Source organism: Struthio camelus, chromosome 19 (assembly GCF_040807025.1).
Source record: "Struthio camelus isolate bStrCam1 chromosome 19, bStrCam1.hap1, whole genome shotgun sequence".
Taxonomy (NCBI): Eukaryota; Metazoa; Chordata; class Aves; order Struthioniformes; family Struthionidae; genus Struthio; species Struthio camelus.
Window position 1 is genome coordinate 10,161,428 of NC_090960.1, and position 24,635 is coordinate 10,186,062.

Sequence of the window (24,635 nt, forward strand, 5' to 3'; positions counted from 1 at the left end):
AAACACACGCCAGCGGCATCTCTCAGCAGACGCACTGATAGCGGGAGGAAAGCAGAAGAGGCTCGTTTGTTTTCTCAACGGTTGTTGTTCCAAATTTTGTCCTGTCGCGCAGCCTCCCGCAGCCGCATGCCCGCGCGTCTGGGTCGACACAAGCGCGCGTTTCACCGGGTAGTCGTTGGCACAGCCACGTCTACCTTGCAGCGAGCCTGCCACGGCCCAGCCGCGCTCCTCCGGCAACGCGAACCGAGGTGCGGCTGGCCACTGCGGCAGCCGGCGCGGCAGCGAAGGCACCAGCGGGCTCTAGCTGCCATAAAGCCTCCTTCGTCCCGAACGCCCTGCCGCCTGGCAAAGCTCATGACCAGGAGCTCGGAGGCAGCTGGGTTTTGACCCACGAGCTTCCTCCCCTCCTTCTCCAGCATGCCACCAGCAGCGTGCACCAACAGTCCTAACGCGCCCCTTCCGCCCGCTCGCTGCCAAAGCGCCGGGGGGGACGCAGGACGGCGGGCGGCGGGCACTGCCGCAGCTCTCTGCCAGGCTCCGGCGATCCCCGACCGCAGGCGCCCCTCCAGGCGCGCGTCTCCAGAAAACGCGCCCCGTCGCCTGGGAAGGTGCGTGCAACCGCGCTGAGCGACGGGCCTCGTCCAACTGCTGAGCTTTAGCGACAGCTCAACTCAACCCGTCCCCCTGGAAGCAGGATTTGCTGACTCCTCAGGCAAAGGCTCCAGCAGTTAAGCTTAACTGCTGTTCCCAAGGACAAACGTTGTCACAGAAGAATAAAATAAACAACTTGTTGAGTGTGTTGCAGGCAGCTCGCTCAGGACACGTGAGGGAGAACTCACCGACAACCATGATGTTGAACTCGAACCCCTGCTTCATCGCTTTCCTCCTCATCTGCTCCAGGATGGCATCTATCCCCACGTAGCCGAAGTCTGCAGCAGGCTTCTCCGGCCGCGTCGGCGCTGCCTGTTTGAGGCCGGCATCTCTAGGAGCGTCCGTCATGCTGGGCGCGTAGCTGGGAACTGCCTCTGGACCTGCAAAGGCAAACAGAGCGGTCAGGGGCGGCACGCAGCACGGCGTGACTGCCGAGCGCGGGGCGACGCTCCTCCTGGCAGGGAACGAAAGGAGCTGCCTGTCGCATCTGAAGCGGGAATAAAGCACACGCTGTATCGCTGCTAATAACAGCAAACGGGCACCGGAAGGCTAAGAGGGGACAGACACGCAAGGTCTTCCTTTGCCTGCAATTACCTCAAATTTGGGATTCCGCATCCGAGTTTTTCCTGATCCCTGCACGCGTTGCCAAGCCTACTTGAGCAAAGCACATCAGGATTCAGCCCTGCAGCCTCGTCCGTATCAGCCGGACACCTCCGAGGCACCCTGCTGCCGGCGCCGCCGCGGGGAGCCCGTCCCACCCTCGCCTCGGCAGGTCGCACGATTAGCAGATGCATCGCCCCGGAGAGGAGCGGCTCCCCGTGCCAAGAAACTCCTCAGCACAAGTCCACGAGTTCACTCAGCGAGCGTGACGACGGCTTTTCGCCAAGCAGTCCTCTGCACAGACGCTGCTATTAAAGGCTCGCGTACCTAAACAAACCTGCCCACCGCTCCCTACCACTATAATTACAACGCCATACTGATTGCTGGTATAAATGCCTTGCGGCCACATTTCAGGCAACTGGGTGGCTTTCTGTCGGACGTACAAGTCCTCCGCATCTACTGACACGTGTTCCCTCCTAGCTTCAGCCGAAACGATGGGGAAGCTGCTGTCCCCAGCTCACCTCCAGCTCTTACCGGTGCCCTACACAAGCCTGCTGAAAACTGAAAAACAGCACATCCACAAAACCAGAAGAGGCTGCACCATTCAACGCCTCTACAGCAACGAAGCTTTCGCGATACTGCTGATACCTGTCCGAGGGGAACCGAGCCCTCTGACTTTCCAAAGAGCCACAGCACCTGTCCCACGCGGGAGGTGGCTATGGAGTTTGCAGGTTCGCTCAGTGCTTGGGCACTGCTACCATTGAGAAAGCAGGTATCTGTGGAGCTATCTGCCTCATTTAGCACCTCCTTTACAAAAAAAGTTAAGGAACCATCCACTCACACAGGCAATAGAGGCAGAAGCATCTGCTACCCGAAAGGAAGAATCGCAGCTATTACCCAGCAACGCCACTCGATCACACCTATGCACGGTACCTCCCTGCTCAGGCTGCTTCCGCTCTGCTGCCACAGAGACACGCAGGAGACATCTCAACGCAGAGCACGCACAAACTCAGCCACAGGTCCCAGCAAGTCCCTTGCTGGAGCTATGAAACATGCAGGGGAGCCGAGCTCCTCTAACGCAGGCACGGAGAGAGAAGCAGCTGTGGTTTTAGGGAAACGCGCTCAAAAACCTCCCCCTGCTGCAAGCTGCTGATCAGCGCCCCAGTCCTTGGATCCACCAGCCGGAGCAAACTCTGTTTTAAAGTTTTTTGCAAAGCTTCATAGGTCCTCATTACATTCCTGAAGGCAGGAACACAGATCTTAGTTCCCTGCTCATTTGCCTCACTCCACTGTTATTTTTGGCTTTTTATGAGGTGCTACATGTTTTCTTCTCCTTCCCTCCGAAGGGATTTGTGTGTAGGAGTGCAGCTGGTCTAAAGAGGCTACCTCCAAGCACAAAGACGTCATCCCTTCTCCACTGGTGACCGGCAAGAGCCTTGGAAGCAGTGTCAGACTGGAGCCTGCAAGGCTCTGCAAGTAGGAAGCACTCACTTCCTGCAAGCGCAGCACACTTCAACATGCTCAAACGTGGGCCAAGCACCAAAAAAACAAACAACAACAAAAAAAAAAAACCCAAACCCCAACCAGAATTCATCATAGGGACTGTTGGGTCACTCTGGATACTTCTTTCCAAGCCCTGATCCTGGGCTCGGTGGAACGGCATCACACAGTGATCCATGAGCGAGCAAATGAGCCGTACTGGACACGCAGAGTAGCGACATGCTCCTCCCGGGCTTGGTACCAGGCACACACAAATTCAGGCTTTTGCACAGCTGGCAACACACTGCTGCTTGCTGCGCTGCTCCTTGAAAAGATTATAGGCCCGGCACGCCAGAGGTCTTTCCATAGATCCCGAATTATAGTACCGCTTCAAAATGGCAAGGCCAAAAGCGGAAAAAATTCCTACGTACCACTAGAAAATAAATAAATCACACGGAAAATATGCTATCACCAGCAGAAGCGTTAGGTTACGCAACGGTTTAACTACTGCCGGCACAAAGGGAGACCACCGAAATCCAAGCGTACCTTGAAGCAGGTAGGACTGACCCCAGCCATCAGGACAAGGCAGCGCAAGGGAAGGGCCATCTCCAGCACCTCCTCGCCGCTCTTGTCTACGAGCGGAGCTCGATAAGCCGTGGCAGCCGCTCGCAAACGGCAACGGCCGGGCAGGCCTGCCGGCGGCACGAGGGAGCAGGCGACCCGTGCCGCCTCGCGACGCTCCCCTCCAGCGCAGCAAGGGGGGCGCGTGACTCAAAGCCCTCGGCATCCCGAAGGCCGCAGGGCCCGAGGAGCGCCCGGGCCCGAGGCTGTCGCGGCAGAGCGCGCCGACGCGCTGCCAGCGAGGGCGCAGCCAGCAGCGCGGCCCACGCGGCTTCGGCTGGCCGAGAGGAAAAAGTGAGATAAAGGACAAGTTCTTCCAGCATCTCTCTCAGCGCTGGCTCCTGTCTGGAAAAAACACGTTGTAACTAAGGGGGGGATCTGCACAGCAGGGATGCAGAGAAGCTCACTGCCCTTTGCGCTAGCAAAATCACGGGAGAAATATTGCAAGCAATATATTCAGCGTCTTTTTTTTTTAGCTGCCCAGCACCACAAGCACCGTGAAGACAGCAGCCCGGGCAGAGACGGTCTTTGGTTAGCAGGGAAGGGCTCGAACATCCCAGGGTGACCCGACGGGTTTGCGCCAGCAGCGGCGGGATGCGGCCGAGGCGCGGCACCGCTCTGCGGCACGCAGCGCAGGCACGCGGGGCTGCGCCCACGGGTGCCAGGCACCGCCGTCAGCGGGTGCCCGTCTAAAATAGAAAAGATCCCAGATTCAAATTGGAGCAGAAGCGGCGGCTGCCCTAGGGACGTGCTGCAGGGCTAGCCCGCGCTCGCGTGAACTGCCGCGTTCTCCACGGGGGCCGTGCCAACACTGCGGCACTTCCCGCACCAGCCCCGCCAATCTCCAGCCCCTCCAGAGTGCTGCAAGAAGGCACGAATTAATAAATATGTAACATTGTAAAAAAATCCTGGATGGCCACTAATTCCCTGGCAACAGCAGCATCAGCCCTCAAATGCCGTTGCTTCGTCTTTGCGCCGGGCTCTCGCTGCAGAGCTGCGAGCAGTGCCAGTCCCAGGCAGCAAAGAGCAGCGAAACCCAGGGCCGCCGTAACACGGCTGCTTCGCGCTTCCCCGCGTGGAGCACGGCTGGGGGACGCCCTTGGGACGGTCACACCAACACGCCGGCAAGACGGGGGCCGCGCGCTTTGTGAAACGGGGACGGAGATGCCAGATACCGCAGCCTCGCGTGGGCTCCTTGGCTTCCGCCCCGACGCGCGCCGCAGGATAAACACAAGGCACGTGGCAACGCGTGCTCACGTGGTGTTTGGGAGACCTGCTCTGCCCTCTGCCAGGTTAAACTTCTGCACGCGGACCCTGGAGATGCAGAGACCAGCAGGCAGCGCCGCACCACGCACGCACAAACCACAGGCTACAGCACGGGCTCCAGGATGACTTAGGACAGCTGCTCCGAAGTTGACTCTGCCAAAGACTCGGGGACGTCGGGCTGTAATTAACGCACGTCAGACACGAGCCAAAGCCAACATCTGCAAAGCCCCAGATGAAAGGCTCACCTCGGGGAGGGGAGCTCCAGGGAGCCCGCCCAGGAGAGCCCACCTGCGCCGCCGGCGCCCGCGGGGCAGAGCTGGAGCCGGCGAGCCCGTCCCCACGCACAGGCAGCTGCGGGCCGGGCTTTGCGAAAAGCCTCCTAAGAGACATGGCTAGAGGATCGAGAGCCTGGAAAAGCTGGAGAGACGCTGCGCTGCTCACAGCCCACGAGCTGGCCCGGGCCAGCTGCAGCCGGGGAAAGCGAAGGCAGGCTGCGCGCTGAGGGCTTCCACCAGCGCACGCTTGTCCGATCCCGAAACAGCTCACCCCGGGCTGGCAGCCCTCTTGGAGGATTTGGGAAAGGGGACTGCAGGACACCAGGATTTCCATTTCAGAGGTATAAAGGCGAAACGACCTTTTCAGAGGCGGAGTTGGGAATGCCCCAGGTATCCTGTCTCGCTGCCAGACGGCAGGATCCACACACGGCTCCAGCAAAGCGGCTGCGAGGCGGATGCTGGCTGTCGGGGAGGGCTGAGCTCGCCCGGGCGCCAGGCTCTGCACAGAGCCTTCACTTCGCAACTGCGCAGAGAAGCCGAGACAGCCAGGAGGCAGCACCTTTGCTATCGAAGCATGCCACATCCTCCCAGCTTCGCAACTGCCCAGACTTCACCCGTTTGCACACTATGCAGATGCACACGCAATCGCCAGAGAAGCGCTAACGCTTGCAGGGTAAATCATACAGGGACCTCCTTCAGACCCAGGGAGCAGCTACTGCTTGCCAAGCAGCCTGAAGAATTACAATGCGCGTTTGGGGCTCGCAGCAGCATCTGCTATGAAATTTATGGCCTTCTGCCTTGCTCTGCAGTAGGTGCCCAAGCCCTTCTGGTTGCAGACTACCAGCGTTTCCCAGTCCCAACTTGTAAAACCTTGACCCGCCACCCAGCAACTCCAGCCGAGCCCAGCGGTTTGCACCGGAGATGGACGGGGGAGTACAAATGCTTCAGAAAGACGACGACCCCGAGCAGGAAAGCCGAGTGAGTCTGGGAGCCGGCTTTGCTGGGGCAGCCCTGAGCACCCCGCCGTCACTGAATGCTTGCACCAACTCGCACAAGGTCAGACCCGCTCCCTTCTCCCTGCACATCAGGCACTCTCCCTCCAAAAGACAACGCTACCTCTTCCCGCATTTAAGCCCTTAGTTACTTTTTTGGAGATTTTGCATTCAGTTCTGCTGAGTTACAAGTGCCTGGAAGATAAACATGCTGCTCAGATTTCTGACACGGGGGTAATTCCCTCTTCCCTCCATGCAGTGCTTTGGGCCAGACTGAAAATACCGCGAGCTTCCAGATTTGTTGGATGGGTTCACACCATGGCGGAGAGAAGATTCACAGCAGCAAACAACAGCCTATCAGTCAGCTGAGGGCATGAAAACATAACATCTTCCCAGACAGCTGAGCATCCACAGATGTTTTCAAGAGAGCAAGGCAGACCAACTAACCTTTCAATTACTGGGAGCAACAATCCTACAAAATTATGACCGTTGGGTGTAACAGAGATGTTTTTAGAACCAGAGAGAGAATTTATAGCTCCCAGCTAGCTACAGCAGACTGGCAAGACCGCAGCAGATACAGCTTCCAGGTCCTTTCCACATCTCAGGCCGAACTTGCTGCCAGTTGGCTATCGAGGCTTTAGGCATCTTCCAAGCACAGGGGCGCGAGTGTTTGGCAGGAACCCTAGAGAGGCGTCTAGCTTCCCCCGACCATCAGGACCGGCACCAACTCCTCCCAAGCTCTCCAAGAGGCCAGAGCATGGCTCCACCATGCCCCGGGAGCTGCGACAGTGAGGAGAGGGCAGTCTCGGAGCACGCAGCCAGCACTCGGGTCCCAGAGCCCTCCTGGGCAAAGACCTCATGAACCCTGCCCCACGCGTGACTCTAGTCTTTCTGCCTCCCCAACATGAGTTACAGTAATGGATCCAACCCCAGAGCAGCTCACAGGGCCACGAAGGGACACTAGTAGCCGGGAGGGAGGTAGCAAAGCTGGAGTGGACAGAAAGCCACCGTGGCTCAGCTGCTACTGCCACCTTCTTCAGTAAAGGAAGAAGCCGAGGGTCGAGGGGCGAGCAGCCCACGCTCGGTTCCCCAGCTGGACGTTGCAGGGATCACCCAGCGCCAAACACAGCAGATCCACCCCAGCTCCAGCAGGGATGTGTGGGTACCAGCAAAGGCAGGGGCACGGCTCGGTGTGACCCCTGGGCCCCTGTGATGCTCGAGGGGGGTCAGCGTGGCCAGGGCTCGGGAAGAGGGCTCAGCCAGCGTGCAGGCTTCCTGAAGCCACTGCCAATACAGAAGTAACAAGTGGTAACTAAGAAACGTTTCTATTATTTGATTGCAGTCATCCCACTTGGAGCTGGCGAAGCGAGGCTCCAAGCTGGAGCCTTTCTGCTCCTGGCTACCGTTTTGGGCTCGCTGCCAGCTTGGGACCATCTAGCCGCTGGCTACGTGTCCTTCTCACCTTGCAGATTTTCACCAGGGCGATAACAGACATGACCTAGAAATAGCAGAAGACACCTAACTATGCTTCAGTAGGCCAAGCCCACCCAAGAGCTGTCAGAGAGGTGACCAGGAGGCTCCTGACCATGCAAGAACTGAGCAAAAAGCTTCATTTTGCATTTCTGCAGGCGGTCCCCCCCCGCAAAGTGGCCCTTACAAGGGCCATCTTGGAGGGGCAGGCGTGGAACGACAGTGAGTTCACTTGATGCAAGACCCAGGAGACCCGCTCCGCTGTCCTCTGGGGCTCACTGACACTTGGCAATTAGCACAGATTAAGACAAAGCGTTTAAAGTGCTCCAACTGCTCCGGAGTAGCACCCAGTGCAAAGCCTTTCAAATTCACTAGGGGTGAACCCATTTTCAGAGTGATCCTGGCAGAAGAGGAACAAGCTGGTCCTGCTCTAGACGAAGCACTTTGAAACAAAACCCCGCATGGACAGAGCACCAAGTTGCAGGGCGCGCACTGAGCGTGGAGACGTTTAGGCAGAATGGTCCCAACTCTCTGCGTGCGCTTCCCCCCTCCCGGGTCCGGAAATGCTCATTTGGAGTTCACCTCTCACTCACTCTTTCATTTACAAGAGACAGAAGTTTTGCAAACTGCTTCCCAGGCTCCGCTCCTGCTTCCCCTTGCGGCTTAACCCTTGCACTGCTGCAGCCATCCCGATTCAGTGAGGGGAGGGGGTTCAGAGAAGAGCAGAGACCTTGCTGCTCGCTGCCAGCCAGCTGAGGAAGACCCAAGCACCGGTGCTCCAAGGCTGAGCTTCATGTCCGTCTTCAGCCACGTCTCCTCTCTGAGTCAGTACCAGCAAGCAAAACATCATGTATCACCAGAGAGGTGGGCAGTGAAAGGCTGTTTTGCACCGAGAGCCACAGTGCTGACCTGAGCACACCACGGAGGTGGGCTCAGACCACATTCAGGGCAACCTAAGGTCAGAATAAGCCAGCACTTGGTGGTGTAAGCAGAAGTCCCACACCTCCCTTGCATGGGCAGAAGCATTTGGGTGGACAGGCGGTAAACAAAGCATGGATCTGAGGCGTTTTTCAAGTAAAAGATTTTTTTATGCATGCAAGGCTAGTTTCCCCATCGCATCTCTAATCCCAATACAATCCACAGAGGCAAGAGGGGAGGCCAAATCAAACAGCACCACCTGAACTCAACCTGAAGCATTCACAAACCACAGCCTCAGACCTTATGCCTGAGCCCCACAGCATGCATCAGGTATCACCAGAAGAGGACAACCTCCCCTTCCCGGGCTCAGACACACGCTAGCCCTTCCACCACAGAGGATCTCTATGCCCCCATTTCCGTAACCATGGGAGGCAACAGCTCCATTAACAGACAACAGCACAGGAAACCATTTATGGAGACCTTCAAGGAGAAACTAGCGTACGGATCACCTTTTCCCGTTTTGCCAAGGAATTTTAAAACTCCTCGGAAACAACAGAGACTTCCCCCAGAACCACCGGCGAGACTTGCCTCCTCCAGTCGTGCAAGCCGAAGGCAAAGCCTTGGGCGCAGGGGGTCTCCGCACGTGACTCAGGCTGGCGCCTACCTCTACCGTCAGGGATGAAGCGCGAGATTACCCTGCTACCATCCCTGGCTTGCTGGGGAAAAGCACGTCTCAGGTGAACTCTCCTGTACAAGAGCGCAAGAAAAAGCAACTTCATCAAATGGCCATGCAGAAAAACATCTGTGGTCAGGAAAGCCCTTGCTCCCAACAGACAGAGAGAGGTGCAGCTATGCCTAGGTTAGTTCAAGGACCGACAAAGCCGATATCCTGGCGACTCCAGGGCGAGGGCTCCCTCCCAGCAACGCCTGCCCCAGGTCATTGTATTCAGCAGAGGGACATAAAAGCCCTTCCCAGCCCCCAGGCAGGAGAAAAGCACCCTCTAAGCCTTGTTATTGCTCATCCGCCAAGCTTCATGCTTTGAAACAAAGAGAAACGCAAGATGCTCAAATTAAGTTGGTTGAAAAACAGAGCCGTAGGACCGGCGTTTCGGGGCGCAGGGGACCGCATCCAGCGCCAGGCGCCCCCGGCCTCGCTGCAAGAGCCTCTGGCTGCAAAACCAGCGTTGAGCCCAACGCTCGTGTCAAACTTTGTTTACTGGAGGCTTCCCCGGCTACTGCAAAAAAAGCAAGCCAGCGGCCTGCCGCGCTTATCAGGATCAGGAGGCACAAGAGAAACAAGTTATCGAGGAGGAGACGGGTTTTTTCTCCCCCTCCCCCGAAGAAAGGGCAATTGTGCCCAGAAGCCGCCTGACAACGCCGCATCGCAGCAAACCCAACCCGGTCCGGCGCACGAGGCCGGAGGCAGCTGCAGGCAGCGCGCAGGGGGCTGCTGCTGCTGCCGCCCCGGGGGGGGGGGGGGGGCTGCTGCCCCTTCCCCGCCGCCCCCGGGGCCTCCTGCCGCCGACGCGAGGGCAGCACCGCGGCTCCGCCGCCGCCGAACTCACTCCAAAAAGGCAGATTTTTCTCTCCCTCCCCCTTTTTCCGGCCAAAGCGAGGCAGCGCGACCGGCGCCCCCGCCCCGGGCACCGGCAACTCACCCGCGGCGGCGGCTCCGGCGGCCTCTCCCCTCTCGCCCGGCCGCCGCTTGCCCCGCTTGCCTCCTCCCCCTCATCAACCAGCTCCTTCCAGTCGCCTCGCTCCGGAGCTGCTGGTGATTAGCCTCCGCCGGGCTGCAAACATCTTCTTAAAGGGGCCCCGCTGCAGCCGCCCTCGCCTTCCCGCTCCGCTCCCCGCGGGGCACCCGCAGCCGCGACCCCCCCCCGCCCGGCCCCGGCCCCGCCGCGCTGCCTCCGGCCTCTCCCACTCGCCAAGGGCCCCCCCCCCCCTTTTCTTTTCTGTGCCAGGAAGTTGGTTTCGTTCCAGGGCGATTTCAATAGTCCCATCTGCTGCAAGTTCGTCCCTGGAGCGGGGGGGGGGGGGGGGGGGGGGGAAGGCTCCTAAAGGCGAAAGGGTCTAAGAGCGCGGGACGCGAAGCTCGGGATGCTGGGGAGCACGGCGCAGCCGCTCCTCGGCCCCCGCAGGGAGACCGCAGCCAGAGCCATCCTCCCCTCGGGCTGCTCAGGGCCTGCCGCTGGCTGCCGACGCGCTCCGCGGAGATTTCAGCAAGGCTCCGAGCGGGCTCGGCCCACCGCGCAGGCCAGAGGCTGCCCCGGAGCCGCCGCGGCAGATGCAAGCGGCGGGCGCTCGGCCTGGGCGGTTGGCACCCGAGAGCGCTCTAGGCTGAAACTTGTCTACTTTTTGCTTTCAGGCTTCCTAAAACGCTCTCAGTGGAGTCGCAAGCCCGCCTCTGGCGAGCGCTAACTCTACCGGCCACGGACTTTTCTTTGCAGTTGCTTCAAAACCCCTTAGAGGTTTCTCGCTCCGGCTGTGGGCGCAGCCCTCAAAGCTCCTCGCTGCGAGACGCGGACCAGACGCAAAGCCTACACCCAAGGGCTCGTGCGCTTCTTTCAGTTATGTCAACGGATCTGAAAAAAAAGATATTATCTGTCTGCAAACCCTGTCTGTCTCATATCCTGAAGCTAGCAGAGCTTCGCAACCACCTCCCTCCCACCCCGCTACGCAAACAGCGCACTGCGAGCCCAAAGCCAGCCCCGCTCCCAAAACGAAGGCTGCAAGGTGCGCGCAGGGTCCGGCGCGTGGGCTGCAACCCTGGGCGCTGCTCTCGTGCCGACGGGCAGTCTGAGCCAGAAAGCTCCCGCCGGGCCCACGCTGGGTCTGAGCCCGCTTTTGACGCGGCCGTTCTCAGCGCTGTCCGGCACTCCTTGATGAAAGCCACGCACAAAAAACACGGAGAGAAGCGCCTTTGCCACCCCCGCAACCGCGTGCGCCGCTGCGGCCGCAGAGCTTGCCGACAGCATCGCAAGGGGCGCTCCCTCATTTCAAATCCACCGTGCAAAGCCAGGCTGCCTCTCCGGGACCTTGGTCCTGTCATGCTACTTGGACCCAATCCTATGATTTCGAGATTTCCCCCCCCCCCAAGATACCTGCAGTTTTCGGAAGCTCAGCACCATTGCTAGAGGAGGGGCTGAGGGCAATGAAAGGGTTAAGCAGGATCACATTTTCAGTCCTCAATACACAAGGGGCTCCATTTCGCATGCACAGTGGGCCATCTACTACCCAGGACTACTTGGCTAGGACCTGCCCCCTCCTCTTCTCCAAAAACACGTTTGCAGTGGTAGAACATCCTCAGCGCTCTGAAACCAGGCGGAAAGGGGGCAGGTAAAAGCAGAGACAGATCGGGAGAACACGGAGACCTGTTATCAGCATCCCGGTTATCAGGATCAGCAGGTCCCCTTCGTAACCCAACCCTCAGGCAGATTTCAGATGATGCGACACAGAGACGGGACGCGGGGGGGCCGCATCCTCCCTGCTCCGCTCCCAGCAGCGAAACTCTTCAGCCAGAAAGCTCGCACAAAAGCCAACTCAGCAGCCCAAACCTAGTGAACCCAGCGGCTTTGCACACCTGCTCCGTGCTGTTGGCCGTGGCAGGCTCTCGCGCGGACGCTGCCTTCCTTCTCTCCTTTAGGACCGGCGCTAGCTGCGGCATTTCTTTCACCCTACGCTCCTTGCTGGCCGCAACTTTAACGCTGCTTGGCTGCCTGGCCCCTGCGCTGCCGGCGACCCCGACGCGGTTGGCACGGATTGCCCTGAAAATTGTGGTCATTAAATGGATCGGCTGGGAGAGACTCCGGTTCCCCCATTTCAACAAGTGCCACAAACAACAGTTTCCAAGAAACCTCCACCATCGCGCTGAGACAGGAAATCCAGCCTCAATCTGCTTACGCTGCAGCTGCGCAGAGCTTTCTGCTGGATTACACCACGTTTTATGACTTAATAAAGCTTTAACCCCTATCAATGGGCATTAGTGTTTTAATCTCCTTAATCTGCACGAAAATCCAACGCTGGATGCCAAACTGGGCTTGCCCAAGTAGCAGCTGGGTCTGTTCTGTTTTAACACAAGTCACTGCAGCCTTGCATTAGTTTGTAAAAGGCACGAGCAGGGCCCAGCAGCCAGCAAGCAGGTCTGCCCTGCGACAGAGCCTGGCTTTATAAGGCTCTGTCACACTCTCAGTCTTAAGACTGGATCAGGAGATAAGGGTGGTAAGGCGGATGCACGTTGGCTTTGCACACCAGGTCCACTCTTCAGGTCCACGCTGCCAAGCGCACGCTCAAGCACGCCTGTCACTTCTTGCAGGCGCTCCAGCTGCCCGGTGCTGCAGGAGGGGAACAGGGATGCATCCAGCACGGAGCTCCATCGCCCGAGTTAACGCGGCAGCCCCACGAACAGGCAGGCGCACAGGGCTGCACCGTGCGCTCAGCCGCTTGAAACCAGTGCCTAGTTCCTTCTCGTTATTTTCCACTTCTCCACATGGAAACAGTTGGGGATTTTTAGTCTTGTTTGCAAGAGGGGGAAAAAAAAAACCCTGCAGAAAAATTCCCCCTTCAGCCACTGAAGCTCTGCAAAGACATTTTCAGCAGGATATCGCAGACGGTATCATGGGCTGTAGAAGTTGTTTTTCATGAAAACTCCTAGAAAATATTTTGTTTTGACTCAGTGCTTTGACTTCACATATCTCAACCTTCCAACCTAGAGAAATGACCCAAGGTGTGGGGGAGGGAAGGATGTGGATGAGCAGTTCAGAAAGACGATAAAATAGCATCCTTTGACTCAAAAAAATAAAGAAATAGGGCTCTCACAGCAGTGCCTATCATGATGAAGGATCTCCTAGTGGTTTCCAGGCTGTTTAGAGAGTGGAGCTTTTGCACAGTGACTAAGTCACCTCCAGGACTTGTTGTTACAGGAGCACCTTTCTATTCCTGAAACAAGAGCAGGGCCCTATCGTACTTGCTCGTGTAAATGCGTATTTCTGACTTGGAGTGTCAGTGTCCAAACAGGCAGGACAGATTACTGGAGGAAGGAAGCCGCCTTATCCCTATTTTGCAGATGAACAACAGAAGGATTAAGTGACTTGCCCAGGGTCACACAGAAAACTCACAACAGAGCCAAGAACTGGATCCAAATCCCTAGTTAAGTGTTTTTAATCACAAAGGCATTGTTCTTCTCTTAAAAAAAAAAAAAAAATCAGGGTTAGTAGCAATTCTGGTCAGGCCCTTTTGCTGTTGGAAGTAGTAGGGATTGTAACCAATTACAAGTCCAGTTCTCATTTGACACCTTCGCAGGTAAAAAACAAGTCCACATTTCACCGCCACACTGCACAGGGTGGAAGGCGGTGGGAAGCAGCCCCAGCATCAGCTCAAAGCTTGTTGGATCCGACAGAGAAACTGGTGCCGCGCTGATCCTGAAGAAAGGCTCAGAGGCGGCTACAGATCATCAATGACTGTTACTAGCCTGTTACACAACACCCAGGTCTTCAGGGGAAACAGCAACCATTTTTCTTCATCTTGCACCAAAAAACTGCCCGGCAGTGGGGCCGGCCGCCAGCTACAACAGCACCGCTAGAGCTTAGGAGAGCCAGCTGCACCCCTGCACTGGGCAATACTCTTATCTCTTAGCTAGCACACGCTAACTGCAATCGTATTTCCCCAACTCTGAGTAACAGCCGAGATCTGCAAACGAAGACAGCTTTATCAGGACTAATCAGCCTGCATGGCTGTGAACAAAAATGTTTCACCCTGGGGCTGCCCAACTCGCTGGGTGTTCTTCGAAGAAAACATCAAATCCCGAGTCCGCAGGGAGAACTAGCAGGACATCCTTGCTTACAGGAATGCTGAAAAGCAGTTTCCAATCTGCTGATCACCAGTATGAAGTGCAGCGTTATGGCTTAGTAAAACATTTTTAATGTTTTAATAGAGGAGCAATGGTGACCACCTGCAAGTCCCCAATGACTTCAATGGATGCAGCAGGCACTCAGCCACCTCGGCAGTCCTGCCAGTTATATTTATAAACTTGGGTCAATAGCAGAGGAAAAAGCACATTCAGAGACCTTGGTAAAGCACCAGTGAACTCAACGGAAGGCAGCACGACTGAGGAAACAGGACGTTGCCTTGTGGACCAGAAGACCAAAACCTAATTTTTTAGCACTGAAAGTGATCATCCACCACCACATTGCTTCCAGCAAGAGTAGAAATGGATTCCCTGTCACTGGTGACACTGAAAACAAGCTCCAACGTTTTCCTAGCCCTGCTGTAATTGCACCTGAGTGGCCATCAGGGAAGTCCACCCAGGAGGTCTGCGTGGGGACCACCATGGTCCCTTCCTCCTTGAGGACGTAAACCTGCTGCATGGGGCATTTGTGCAAGCTTTTGTGGTTGGCCCTATGAGCCTTCCCAGCTCTGTGCCTGTGATGTCCCCAAAAAGGGACAATGACACCTGCCTTCCTGGCAGAACAGTGCACGATCCACCGAGAAACAAATCACCAGAAAGTCTGGTATCCTAAAAACTATAGAACAATGATGTTTTCTCCTTTGTGACTAGAATCCCAGATCTACATACGATGCTGTTTTTCCTCTTTCAAGCTACTTGACTCTTTGCAGAGAGCGGCCTCTTTGAGCAGCCCACGTAAGAGAGAGATCTGTGCAGCTATCACATCATTTCCTTCAGAAAAGGAATTTATTCAGTGGCTTCAACCTCACTAAACAGTGATGGTCAAGACAGCTGTGGCGCAGCACAGCTGGTGCTGGTAGGGGCTGGGGCCCTCCAGGCTGTGCTCCACTGCACCGTATGGACATGCCTCGAGGTACCACAGGGACAACCAGCATCAAGCACAGCTGTGCGTTGGCCAGGCGTTGGCCACAGAAGCTGACCACTTCACCGAATTGCAGCCAGTTGGATAAACGCGTGTTAGATATGTCCTCAGGAGCAGCGTCGGTGTCCCATTCCCACTTACCATCAGGTACAGACCCATCCACACCCACTCCAGCCTGCAAAGCACGCGTGCAAGACTGCATTTACTCTATCTGCTCGTTCCCACAGAAGTCAAGAGCATCCAGTCACTTATCGGTGCTGCTTGGGGGTCGTGCGCTGCCTGGTCTGTGCAGCCGCGCCAAGCCCGAATGCCTATCCCAGCGCCACAGGAGAGCCGGCTGATGCCCCCGGTCCTGCTGCAGCTTCCCTCCTGTGACTGCTTGGCCCTGCAGAATCGAAAGACCAACCCACAGCACATCCTGCATCCAGAGGGGGAAAGCAGCTCCTCCAGCCGGACACCTCCGGCCTCACTCCCGTTCACGAGCAGGCCTGGGACGGATGGACGGAAGGAAGGAAGGAATTGTTTCCCCTTTTGCCATCAGCCAGCGTGCACAGCTGGCACCGCGTCCTGGGGTTGAGTCATCCTCTCCCTGGAGGGGCCACGGCTCGCTGCCCCGCAGCCGCCGCATCCCAGCCGTGCTGCGGCAGCCGCAGCCTTGCTCCCGCGCGTTTCATCAGCGGGAGGAGAGCTGCCGTGTCCGCGCGCTCGGGCAGGGAAGGCAGCAGGAGCCTCGCTGTGTTTAAGCGATCCATCACTCCCAGGGCGGAATGGGCTTTGCTAGGAAACCACTCCAACCTCACGTGTATTTGCAGAAGGCATCAAAACAAATCCTCCCCAAGGCCCCTCCTTGCAGGGCACGCACGACCGGCCGCTGACACGCGGATCTGGACAGAAGCAAAGAGCACTCAGCATCTTCTAGGACGCAGATCTGAGCGCAGACTTTACTCCGCAGGGGTTGATTTGCCTTCATGCGTAAGCACTGCTGCGTAAGAGCTCGCGAGGACAACGCTGCAGAGCGCCGCTCCCGCAGCTGCTCTAAGCGAAGCTAGGAGGAGGCGAGCGGCATCCAAACCCCTGTATCCTCAGCCGGCAGAGGGATCAGAGCACGCAGAGACCTCTCGCTGCCCTCCGCGGAGGTCGGCCCTCGTCTCGCACGCGTTACCGTGCGGCGCTTTAGCAGTGCTTCGCCACCGCCCGTTTTTTCTAGCCAGCAGCAGCCTCGTCAGAGACAACACGGACAAGAAGCGGCTTGCATAAAAGCACCCAGAAAGCGCGCCGAGCGGCGCAGGCACGACCGCTGCAGCAGGCACCCGACAGAGGGGACAAGACGGGTGGATGGATGCCTTCGTTAAAACAAATCACGTTTCGGAGTGGGGAGGAAGCACCGGTATGTAGCCAAGAACCCGGATGCCTGGGTCATCCCACACCTCGAACAAGCTTGCTGAAGCAGTTTAATCCCTATTTCACCCCAAAGGGCCATCTCTTCTCTAGGCTGTTACCCATTCCTCCTCCCGCTCTGCCACCGACGGGCCCTGGACAAGCCACCCCTCCGCTCTCTCCTGACTGCCGGCGAGTGCTAGATGGCAAAAAGCGCAGCAGCAGCCCCGATTTCAGGTGCACGCAGAAACGCCAGCTGAAACAGGCTTTCTCAGAAAGCTCAATATTTCCCCTTCTCCGGGCAGCCAGCTCATGCCCGGCGAGCCGTACAGCAGCAGCAAAACACCAGCTGGCCGAGCCGGACGGCAGCAGAAAAGCCGTGCCCGTCGCTAGCACGCGGCTAACGGCGCTCTCCTCGCCGGCACGCTACCGCCGCGCTGGCGCTTCTCACGCAGCCCTTCCGCTGCACCGGTGCCGGCGCGTTACGGCCCAGAGAGCCGAGTCGAGCCACCACCGCATGCGGCACGGGAGGCTCGCCGGCTATAAACTGCTTTTAGAGGCTTAAAAAAAAAAAAAATAAAATTAGGTATTTAGGACAGCCTAACCTCAAAAAGGAGGAGAACCGCTTTGCTCCAGCTCCATGCAAACCGCCAAGAAGCTGGGCTGTCTGCAGGAGCTCAGCTAACAGCAACCCGCCCCCGGCACGGCGGTCCCAGAGCCGGCCGCCCCGGCGCTCTTCCGGGGCGAGAGGTCGGGAGAACGGGGAAGGGGGGCGGCGAGCGCAAGAGCGGCGCCCCGAGCCCCCCCGCGCTGCGGGGACGGGGACGCCGCGGCTCGGCGACCCTCCCGGGGGCGGCGCGGCCGCCCGTTAGCGTTGCGCTCCCTGCTTGGGCCGGGGATATCCCTGCTCTCCTCTTCTCAGGGGCCTGCCCTGATAAGGGGCCGAGGAGCCTGTGTCTGTTGGCACAAGCCGCAGGACCACCGCGGCTCCCGTTTGGCCCTGCACGAGGTACCGAGCCCAGTCGGTCTCCGCGGGTCCCGGGTAGCCGGGCCAGGAGCTTCTCGGGAGCTCCACGGCCGCTTTCTGTGCCGGCTGCCGGCCGACTCCTCCAAAAGGCCGCCTTGCCCCCAGGCGCCCGGGAAGCCGAGCGGCAGCGCCCAAAGCGGATCCCCACCGGGAGCGACACTTCCCCGGGCCAGCAGGGCAGCAGTCGGACGGTAACTGCTGCCAAGAGAGACCGAAGCCGCCTTCCCCGCCATGCCAGCTCGCCCGGCCTCGACTCCCGCTCCTCTTCCCCATCGCGCCGGCGTCCCCGTGTCCCTCCGCGCCCAGCCCAGGAGCCCCCGGGTCCGGCGGTCCCGGCGCGGCTCTACCCTCCTGCCAGGCTATTCCCGGGAGGGCGGCCGGCCTTTCCCTGCCCTCCCCGGGCGCTCCAGCCGGCTTCTGCCTCGCCTGCGCTGCGGGGAAGCTGTTTCGCCACAGCGCGCTAGGAAAACAACAGCGGCGCCGAGTCGCCAGCGCGGGTGGAAGGACGGGCTGCCCCCGGGGAGAGGGTCTCCGGCCAGAGGCCGGGCTGGCAGGAAGCGAGTGACGGCCATGTAATCGGGGACAAGCCGGGGTCAGCGGCTAGCGGCAGGGGATGGGGGCCTCTCTTCCAGGAAAGCGATGGCAAAGGCCTCCGACCGCAGCAAAAAAGGAGTCGGGGAACAGAGATACAGGAAAAGCCAAGCTCAGCAGAAAGCAACACGCGGTAGGACTGGAGCATCCAGCATCCCCATCCCGCGCGGCTGTTGCCTGCTCCGGCTTCGAGCTTTCGCTGGTTCAGTCTCCTGCTATCACAAACGGCCAAACCAGAAGCAGCAGCAGCTGGGAAGGAGCCCTGTTGCCTAGCAAAAGGCCATTCATCAACAGGATTGTGTTACATGGGGATTAGAAAGGGTTAACCTGTTGCAGCTGGGCCAGAAATAACGTGGAGGACAAAGAGAGACTTCATGCAACTCATAGTCCTATTGAACACAGAAGAACAGGACTTAATCTGGTTCCCTAAGAAAACGTGGCTTGCGCAGTCCCAGTCTGTTGGGGCCACTCTAGCAAGCTGCGAATCTAATGGGAAGTGTTAACCAAGTTTGGGAGAGGGCCCAAAAATAGAAATATAAATCACTATTCCACAAGTTTGTGAAAACGGACAGCTGGATAAAAGCAACAGACCCAAAGTAGCGCTTCTGCAGCGGGACATGCAGGTAGGACTTGGCCACCTCAGCCTGGCAATGGTTGATGGGCCTGGAGTACCTCCAGACCAGCCAGACCTCAGCATCATTTTTGACCTTATTTACCCCTAACTGAAGAAAGGGCCACCACCAGACTCCACCCCAGGTGATGCTCCCCCCTTAGCGCACGTCAGAGAGAGACTCCTCTGCCAGCCATAGAAGCCTCTGACTTGCAGCAAAGGACCGCAGGAAGGACCAGGACGCACTTCCAGCAGGTGGAAAGGGCAAGGAGCCCCAGCGACGCTGCCTGGCATTTGGGGCTGCGTGTTAGATAACAAAGGTCATGGGCTACTATGAGCTGGAAGAGCTGGCGAGCTTCATGGCCTTAACAATAGAGCTCTGTCTCTTTCTATAAACAGGACGGGGATTACAGGTAGCGCTTTCAGTAGGAGACGTATTATTGCGCTGCAGCATCCTGAGCCCTCTCACAATAGCAGGCCATGGGGAAAGCAGCTTCCCGCACGGCTGTCCCCAAGAGCCTCGCGAGCATTCAGAGTTCCCAGGGCACATGGGAGGCCACTTGTGCAGCGGTGGCAAAAGACTCGCCGACTTTTGAGCATGTTTGAGAATTTCCAACAGAAACCAAGACACACACTGGGTATGAGAGACATGCCCAGTTCGATATGCCGCTCCCAGTGCCACCAACCTACCTGCAAGCCAGAGATGCTGCTGGGAAGCAGATGGCATTCACATGTGCTACGGATGTGGATGAATCATCCGGCACCTGGGCGCATGTCCAAGTGCTCTACTTATCTGCATGTATTACGGAGAAGCATTCAGCGTAACCAAGTACAACCATGCCCCTGCGACAAGTCTGATTTGCAAGCCTGGCCCCTCTGCCATTGCTCATTCCCCACTACCTCCCTGCCCCATGTAGTCCAATCACCTCAAAAGGTCACTAGCCACATGTCCACTCCAAACGGGATTTTTGGATGGGCAGTCCTCTGGACTCTGCTGAGCCGTATTTTCAACTTTCGCTCTTCCCGCCAAGTATTTGTTATTATTTTTCAATGAATGAGTTAGACTAACCACGCACCTCTCAGCAGAGTACTCACCAAATTGTAGAGAGCAGTGAATTAACGTGCAGGTAAATTGAGCGACTTGCATAAGCGACAACATTCAGCAGGCATAACATCCAGGAGCGCTCTCTTCCACTTTCCTAGGAGAGCCCCACGTGAAGGGTTTCAAGTGTACCAGAATAAAGCTCAGACACATGAGACAGGAATCAAAACCTCCAGCATGTGCTTCACCTGGCCCCAGAGTATCTTTGACAGGGCTGGATGTGGCGTCACAGCCCTAAGGAAATCACAGTATTGAAAACCGCAGCCTATAAAAATTCCATTGTGCTCCGAGAGGGGAAGTCTGGATTCCCCTCGGAGAGGAGTCCAGGAACCGCTGCGCTGAGTTATTAGCTACCAAACAATTAGACCTGGCCTCATCAGCATACCATGAGCTATAGCTAGGATATAGTCGGGCTTGAGCTATTATTTTTAACGGCTGTGAGGTCAAACATGTTCGATATGCCACCTCCGGGCTACCCACGAGCCCCACAGCCACACAGGTATTTTACTCTCAACACAGGAAGACGTGAACTGTCGCTGTAAAAGCATTAAAGGGCTCACAGCTCCCTGGACTATCAGCCGCAGAACCTCCCAGGATCTCCAGGTGCTCCAGACAGCTTTTGCTGTCCCCGACATGTCCTTAACTGTACTTAAGATCTCCCTACACTACGGCTGTAAGTGGGGCAGACACAACCCGAATGCCTGTACTCCTCGTACACGTTGTATTTTAATAACACCCCCATCTGGAAATCACACCTGGACTGTGCAGTGACACTTTTGGAGTCACGTGTAACCACTCAGGGGACAAAGCTGAAAGAAAGCAACTCCTGCTCAGGGCCTGAGCCATCCTTCCTCTCAAAACCACCAGCTCGATCGAGCAGGGCCTGCATATGCAAACCTCTCATCACCTGATCTAGCCTCATGTATCTCACCGGAAAACTAAGCCAAGCAACCCCAGAGTCATTAGCCCAGGGGAGGCACAAGACGCCCAGCTGGTAAGTCTCCAACAGCTGCATAAAATCTGTCTTCAAATGTTAAGAGCTATGCCATCAGCCCTCGGCTTCCTTCCTCTGCCTCACGCAGCATCTGCAGCAATGCAACAGTGGAGAGCTAAACAGAGTCAGGCAACTCCCTTGACACAAGGGATATTTAACTTCAAACATGCCTGAAGCTGCTGTAAGATGTTCCTGTACTTCCTGCCTTCACACTCATGCAAGTCCACCCTAGAAGCTAGTGACAGCAAGCCCAACGCTGCATCCATGGCACATAGCTGTTTAGTTTACTGAGGAATGAATGTTTTGTTCAGAAGTCACTGGGCTCTAAAGAGGGGTTTGTGGGTGAGATGTAATGGCCTGTGATTTATGGAAGGTCAGATAAGAAGATCTGTCAGTGCCCTCTGGCCCTAATCTCTGAAAAACCTTATATAGACAGTCCAGTGTATAGCTGGAAACTCTGTCACCCCGGCAGCTACAATGGCCCAGTTACAAGCTGAGCTGCTGGCTCAGCCTGCAAGGAGGAAGGCAGCACTCCTCACAAAGGGTGAGACAGTCTTGGAGGATGAGTATGGCACCGAATCCATCAGGCCAGATCCTCCCCGGATGCTTCTTCCCTGAATGCAGTGCAGTTACACAAGGGACAGATTTAAAGAGAAAGGTCGGAAATTTTCTGGCACAGAGCCTTTCCAGTGCAGATGCTGCCTCCGAGCAGGACAAACGTGCTGCAGCTCAGGGAGCAGCCATATTTGCAAACCCATGGCTGCCTCTGTTCGGGTGTAAAGGTGCCAGGTGACATCATCATTCGGGTACAAAAGGATAAAAGCATCTCCTGCAAGCACACACTACGCACCGCTTTGAACTGCGAGGCTGTCTCTGTGCCTGCCAAGGACACCCCCTCTTAGCTCTCCGCCTGCCTAAGGAAGCTGAGAAAAACCGTGCACTCAGCAAGTCAAGAGGTTTCCCATTGTGTCACTTAAGCATGCAAGTTCCCAGGCGTCCATGATCTTTCTGCAATCAGCTGTCCCAAGCGGCAAGGGAAGAATAAGGCGCTGTTGTTAAAATCAAAAAAAAAAAAAAAAAAGAAAGAAAAAAAGAAGAGCAAGAAAGACAAAGAAAGCAAACTCCCCATTCCCCAGCTCCCCCAGCTCTAACAGTTTTCATAACGCTCTGAAATGGCAACACAGCAACAGAGATAAGGAATAAAACTGAGATGCAAGAGCATGGTTTAAAGAAAAACACTCACACAACTTTAAAGCGAACTGGCTGCCTCCCCCCCCCCCCCCCGTCTCCAGGAGACACAGCCGCTTGCTCCCAGCCCTTTCAACAGAGATTGCCAGATAAAGGTGAAAGCAAGCTCCGGTTAAGCCCCCTGCCTCAACCGAGCGCAAAACCGCGCGTGAAACGCGCCCGAGAGAGCAGAGCAAGCAAGCAGAACTTAAAGCCCTTGGCGCAGTTGGCCAAATATTTACAAAGAGATAGCTGCGGAGCACGGCGCGCTTTTCTCCTTCCCGGAATCCGCTCCGGCCACTGAAACAGCAGCCCCGCCGCGGCCGGCTCCCGGCGCGCTGCGCTGCGCTGCGCTGCGCGGCGAGCGGAGCCCCCCGCGCCCGCCCCGGGCAGCCGGCCCAGGCCCCGCCGCCGCCTCGACTCACCGGGACCGGGACCGAGCGGGACCGGGCAGGCGCGCGGCGGCGGCGCTCAGCGGGCCTCGGCGGCTGCCGGCGCGGCCAGCATCGCCGGCGGGCGGAGGTCCGCGGCGCGCACAGGGCTAATTGCTGCCCGGGGTGCAGATAGCGAAGCGGAACTGGGCTGAGAGGAGGGAAGCGGTTGGCCGGGGACTGGTTCAAAAGAGCCAATTAAAAAGAATAGCCGCGTAATTCAGCGGAGGGGCTCCCGCGCGGCGCGGTGGGGGGGGGGGGGGGGGAGGCACCGGCCCGCGGAGCGTCGCCGGCTCCGCGCTCCCACGCGTGCTGCCGCCCGCAGCGCTGCCGGCGACGCGGAGCCGCCGCCAGACCGTGCCGCGTGCGCCGGGCCGCAACTGGGTGCGCAACCTCCCCTGCCAGGCGCCTAAACCTAAGCGCTTCCCCCCCCCCTTTTTTTCCTTTTTTTCCTTTGTTCCCTTTTTTCCCCCTCGGGGTGGGGCCCCAGGCACAGAGAGGCTCGGTGATTTCTGCAGGTCACCAAGGGCAACGTGCGGACTAGTATCTACACGTCCCATGCAGCCGTGCAAAGAGGGATAAGGCAAGGAGCCTAGCTCTTCCCTGAACCGCAAAGGCCCTGTGAATCACTACAGCCTCTGCCGCACTCTCTCTCCCCTGCTGTCCCTTCCGCAGTTGTCACCTGTGCTCTGTCCTGACCTAATGGCTCAGGCGAGATCATGTCTCCCAGTTCAGCACTGAGGAAAAAAACTTGAAAATGGCAGGGGAGAGGAGAATTCCCCCACTACCGTGTTTGCCTGATGCCGTGCACCAACCACCAGTGCTCACAGAGATACCCAGGAGATGAGTTTTCCAGTCCTCATTATCGGACAAGAGAGCCCATCAAATGCTAGGAGGCTCCTTCCCAATCACAGCTCACAATAACAACTTCTGAGCAGCCAACTTCTAGAGCAGAGACCAGAGAGAGGGACGACCACAGGCTGTCAGGCTTCCTGACCTTCTGCCCTTTACGTAGCCATGCGAGTTCCCCATGATGCTACAGAAATATATTTCCTAATGGAATAAATGCACGAGCAGCTCTAATACAAGCCGACAGGGCTGGTGGCTATGGGCACACATCTGCAAGACAGGCTGAGGCTGCAGCAGCTACTTCGCGCCGTTCGCACTACCTGTGTGGCACGGTGACAAGCCACGCCTGGCCCCTCCGCCTGCTGCGGGGCTCACAAATTCAACAAGCACCTCTGCAGACAGCACCTTCACACTCGATGAGGACCACCAGGATCACTGGCAGACATGCTGCAGGGTGCAGCGGGACGGGAGCTGCTCAAAGGCAGCCTCTGTTTGCAGGTGGGTCCCAGCGACCAGGAAGCTGGCATCCCACAACCACCGCAGGAAGAGCGCCCACCGCTGGGCAGGATGGTGTAGCCTGGGTGCATCAGGGTTGCTACAGCCACAGACTCGCACCTCAGTGGCCAAGCTCGGAGGAGGCAGGCAGCAGTTATGCTGAGGGGGGAAGGCAGGAAACCCACTTCCATCCTCGCAGCAGGGTGGGTGCTGACGTGGTGCGCAGTGCTGCATCCCGGGCCAGAGAGCCACGGGGCAGGGAAGAAACTCTGTCAGCAGAGGACCCTTGGCTCCTCTCCACCTCTCCAGGTATCCACCTGCAGGGCAAGACAGCTCACTTAGGCAGGGACAAAGTAGGTACTGGCACCTGGGTCCTCCTCCCCTTTTAAACAGACACCTTCAAGCTGGCCTGGTCCAAAATCCACTTGAAACAATCGGATGGTCTTGACCTCTTGGAGCGCTTTCACCTCCAAGCATGGAGCACGTCGCTATGGGGCAGGGGGAGAGAACGCCAAAGCACCGTGTGACCCACTGGCAGGCCCAAACCCTGGCACCAGCAGCCTCTCACCGACTGAACCTCTCCTCCCACACGTGAAGGGGAGAAGCTCCAGCCCCTCTTCACCCTGGAGCTCTGCTAGCAAGCGCTATGGGTGGGTCGGCAGAAACACCACCGGCCGCTCCTGCCCCTCCTGCACGGCTCCGTGGCACGGTTTGAGGGCTTCACTGCAGTGCCACCAGGTGAGAGCAGACGGGTTGGTTGTCAGCAGCCTGATTTGGAAAAGCTCTTGATGACTGGCACCCCCCTCCCCCCAGGGTGACAGGGGGCTGCTCAG

At 57.6% G+C, this 24,635-nt stretch overlaps 1 protein-coding gene across 11 annotated transcripts in view; it reads right to left on the reverse strand.

Annotated features, from left to right (window-relative positions):
• Positions 1-24,635, reverse strand: part of SEPTIN9 (septin 9) — a 170,829-nt gene that overhangs the window by 23,231 nt on the left and 122,963 nt on the right. For all 11 annotated transcript variants that reach the window (XM_068913182.1, XM_068913178.1, XM_068913181.1 and 8 more), the window contains one exon: positions 840-1,031. In XM_068913182.1, coding sequence (XP_068769283.1) covers positions 840-1,031 — 192 coding nt within the window. The remainder of the gene's footprint in view (positions 1-839; positions 1,032-24,635) is intronic.